The sequence below is a fragment of the Sinocyclocheilus anshuiensis genome, unplaced genomic scaffold, assembly GCF_001515605.1.
Source record: "Sinocyclocheilus anshuiensis isolate Anshui unplaced genomic scaffold, SAMN03320099.WGS_v1.1 scaffold391, whole genome shotgun sequence".
Classification (NCBI taxonomy): Eukaryota; Metazoa; Chordata; class Actinopteri; order Cypriniformes; family Cyprinidae; genus Sinocyclocheilus; species Sinocyclocheilus anshuiensis.
Window position 1 is genome coordinate 1,591,358 of NW_015548229.1, and position 4,409 is coordinate 1,595,766.

Genomic DNA, 4,409 nt, shown 5'->3' on the forward strand with positions numbered 1-4,409 from the left:
GTCACATGATCCTTAAGAAATCATTCTAATATGCTGATTTATTATTAGAATGATCGATGTTGGCAACAGTTGTGCTGCCAAATATTTTTTGGGAAACTGCGATAATTTTTTCAGTATTCTTTGCATAAAAAGTTAAAGAGAACAGCATTTATTCAAAATATAAATATTCTCTAACAATATAAATATTACTTCTTATCAATTCAACACATCCTTGCTGAATAAAAGTTTTAATTTCTTTCAAAAAAAGAATGAATAAAAATGTACTGACCCATCATGTGACACTGAAGACTGGAGGAATGATGCTGAATATTCAGCTGTGCATCACAGGAATAAATGAGATTTTAACGTATATTAAAATAGAAAAAGGTTATTTTACATCATAATATTTCACAATATAATTTTTTTTTCCTGTATTTTTGATCAAATAAATGCTGCCTTGATGAGCATAAGAAACTCCTTTAAAAACCATAAAAAATCGTTCTGATCACAAACTTTTGAACGGTAGTGTGTATATAGCATTATTATTTTTATTATTATATTATTAATTCTATATTATTTTGCCAGAATGTTTATCTTCTCAACACAGGTAAATCACTGAAAATATTTTCTTCCTGTAGTCACATTATTAGGAAGACTCAACAGCTTTAAAATGTGGGACCGTGGGAATTGGCCACCCTAATTAAATACGGTTCCGCACCTGTCTGAACCGTTCCAACAGCACTCAAACTTGTCGAAAATGCAGTCATTCTCGTAGAGTGAGCACAACTTGCTACGTAGGTACTCGTGTACCTGAAACAGAGAAGCACATGTGAATCAGCAACAAAACCCAACAAAGAAATGGTCATATCACTTGCAAGATAACACATTTAAGCGGGTGTGAAACTTTGGGGAGGTGCCGGCAGTATTTGAAAAATGTATTAATTGTAGACATGAAACACCATGTTCTGAAAACATGACAGTACAAGCTCTGGAATGTCAGCTGTTGCAATAAGATCTCTACTGTACCTGGTAGGTCTCTACGGGCCGGTTCTCCATATTCAGATCCCAAACCTTAACGGAGAGGTAATCGCGGGTCATCATGTATCGACCGCTGTGGCTGAACTTGACGTCAGATATGGAGGAGATGATTTCTGAGAAGAACGACCGGCTGCTGGGATCTTCTGGCTCCTCAAAAACTTTGGAGGAACAAAAACAAAATATTTCTGATGATATTTCAGACTTGCAGCAGAAACGTTAAAGGCTGTTTGAGTAGAACACGTAAAATCCTGCACATAAACACTACCGTTCAAAAGTTTAGTGTCGTTCAAAAGTTGTTGTTGTTTTGTGAAAAATGAATACTTTGATTCTGCAAAGATGCATTAAATTGCTCAAAAGTGACAGTAAAGACATTTATAATATTGCAAAATGTTGTTCTTTTGAATGTTCCATAATAATTTCCACAAAAATAATAAGCAGCACAACTGTTTTCAATATTGATAAAGAGATATTTCTTGCACAAAATCAATATATTAGAATGATTTCTGAAGGATCATGTGACACTGAAGACTGGAGTAATGATGCTGAATATTCAGCTTTAACATCACAGGAAAAAAAGCATTTTAAAATATTCATATTAGAATATTCAAATAGATATGAAAAAAATTTAATATAAAAATATATAAAATACATTAAAAGTTATTTTACATTATAATATTTCACAATAATACTCTTTTTGTACTGTCTCGGTGAGCATAAGTGTCTATCAAAAACATAAAAAAATAAAAAATCGGACCCGAAGCTTTTGAACAGTAGTACGTGTATATATATCCCAAAATGCACTTGACTTGATCTTCCCATTTCTAGTGTGACCAATGGACCAGAACTGAACCCTATGAACAAGAGCACGCATTTCCTTTTCATTAAGAATAGTTGGGAATGTAATACTCGCTAAAATAACTTAAAAATAAAGGATTGAATTGTGTATATAATGAAAAAGAAAAACACCAACAGTCCATTTATTCCATCCAAACACTTCAATTTGATGCACTTACTTGACATCTGTTTTGTAACTAGTGGATTTGACAGGAAGTAAATGGCGAGAGTTTGCTGTTTTGCTTTGTTGGTCTGGAGTGAGGTCCAAGTTCAAAACAGAGCGCTCGATTAATTACATAACCTAATGATTACATAACACAAGGCCATGCTGACATTAAACAGTGGACGGCAAAAACGACCTTTTAGTGAGAGAGAGTCTGATCGTGTTTTAGGAGAAAAGGGCACTGTGTCAGGGAACATTCCCATGTAGAGTTCAGTCTCTCTGTCTGATGGAAAATAAAGGGACACAAGAATATAAAAGCAAAAAAAAAAAAAAAAAGGGGAAAAAAAAAAAAAAAAGAGACTGGACTGACTTAAAATACTCACATTTGCTATGTCTATCGCAGAGCGCGGCGGCCCTCATGTCACACAGGCGGATGGTTCCTTTACTACTGCTGTACACAAAGACGTTACACTGGTGGGGGTGACACTCGGCCGCCGTTATCACCTCCGTCAGCTCCTCCATATTGGCTGGTTTTATATCTACAATGTCTGAGGGGGGAACCGGTAAAGGAAACCAACAGAAATAACTTCAAACACACTTTAAAGTTTTAGAGATGTGTCAGAGATGCAGGACTTGGCCATTCCTTGGGGATTCGGCTTCTGAAGAAACAGTTTGTCAAAAAAGATGATTGGAGCTGATGGTGTCATTTTAAATATATTCAGATTGGCCAATGTCTTAATCCAAAAACAATAAAAATGTGTATGTTTTAAAGTAAAATACAATTGTTCAAGGGGACATATTGTATTTTATACAACAGTTCGTTCTGGTTCTCAAATCTGATTGGATGAGAACCGTGAGATATTGTACTGGTATCGCCACAGGAACACCCTTTCACCGTTTGTATCACACCGCTTCCTGTATTTCTCACAGCGAGTGTCATGTCGGACACCCAAATCCACTAAAATTTAAAAATAATACTGTTTTTGTGTCACGGAATGTAATTTTAAGAGTTTTTTTAGGCGAGAATGTACTTGTTTAGACTTCAAATATACGGTTTGTTAATAAAGATAACGTCTATTTGAAAATTTGCTTCGACATTTTCGGAGACGTGAGCTCCAGGGCATCAGAGGGCGATCAGCGCTCATGAACCCGCCGAGAGCAGCCTCACCTCGGCCAGATCTTCTGGAATTTGCTGCTGGCTCTGATGTCTCTATAGTGGTTAAACATGAGATATAATTTGTTTTGGGTAAATCTGACGGGCAGACTTGTGGTCTCAATCTATCATTTGTTCCAGAGCAAATAGTTTTGGCTGAGAGCAAAATCTCATCACGTTATATTTTATGTAAATTTAATGCTGTATATTAGAGCATGGCTTTTATGATGGCTGTTGTTGTTGTTTATTATTCAATAAATAATATTTGATATACATAGTAGTATTTAGTATTGGGAAACCGTGTGTGTGTGTGTTCGTGATGGTGATTTTTGTGACATTGTTCTGCCATTAGATGGCGACAAGTGACTGTTTTACGAGACAGCATTTAAGACTTTTATACTGAAAGAGACTGAAACGGAAGTCATTTTTACTTTTAACAACAGCTTGTAAGACGCAGTTAACCAATGCACTGAGCAGCGCTGTCATCGGAAATCATCCTTAACAGATGAAAGGACAGTACGACAAAGATATCGCTTTCCTCAGCGGACATTCAAACTAATGTTTTATTGTGAATATGAGATTGAGCTGAAGAATGAATGCTGTATCAGATGCAGGTAAACACACTCGCTCAGCCCATCTCCCTCTCACAATACTCTACATACAGTGAGCTTTTAATTAAGTAATACAATAAGTTTTTAATGATGCAGCTCAATGTTCCTTCATTACTAGTTCTAAAGTGACGTTTTCAAATTAGTAACGGATCTTGAGCTCAGCTGTTAAACTGTCAAACTGAGATTTGAAGATGTGGCGGAAGGAAGTAGTTCCGCACAAAAGAGTTTTTATAGACACTCCGTTGTTGTTTTTCTTATATATTTACACTCGTGCCGTCGAACTGTTGTATAAAATTTTGAATTTTGATTAACCTTAAGTCAAATAACTCAACATCTATAGATAAACATTAGTAAAGGAACCATGGCACCAACACTGAACAATGCTGAATTAACATTAACCAATATACATAATATAATATAATAATAAATATAAAACCTATATAAGGTTTAGGACTGCAATCGAAATTATCGAAATATCGCAAATATAAATATCGCAATATGCATTGAGATTTGAAGATGTGGCGGAAGGAAGTAGTTCCGCACAAAAGAGTTTTTATAGACACTCCGTTGTTGTTTTTCTTATATATTTACACTCGTGCCGTCGAACTGTTGTATAAATGCAATATCACAA

At 35.4% G+C, this 4,409-nt stretch overlaps 1 protein-coding gene across 2 annotated transcripts in view; it reads right to left on the reverse strand.

Moving 5' to 3' along the window:
- Window positions 1-513: 513 nt before the first annotated feature.
- LOC107654566 (serine/threonine-protein phosphatase 2A 55 kDa regulatory subunit B delta isoform-like) overlaps window positions 514-4,409 on the reverse strand; it is a 20,672-nt gene continuing 16,776 nt past the window's right edge. Inside the window, exons 6-8 of one of the 2 annotated variants that reach the window (XM_016441702.1) lie at window positions 2,398-2,562; window positions 1,006-1,175; window positions 514-789 (exon numbers count right to left, since the gene is read on the reverse strand). In XM_016441702.1, the coding sequence (XP_016297188.1) occupies window positions 676-789; window positions 1,006-1,175; window positions 2,398-2,562 (449 nt within the window). In that variant the 3' untranslated portion in view covers window positions 514-675. The remainder of the gene's footprint in view (window positions 790-1,005; window positions 1,176-2,397; window positions 2,563-4,409) is intronic. The other variant, XM_016441701.1, reaches the window with a different exon arrangement.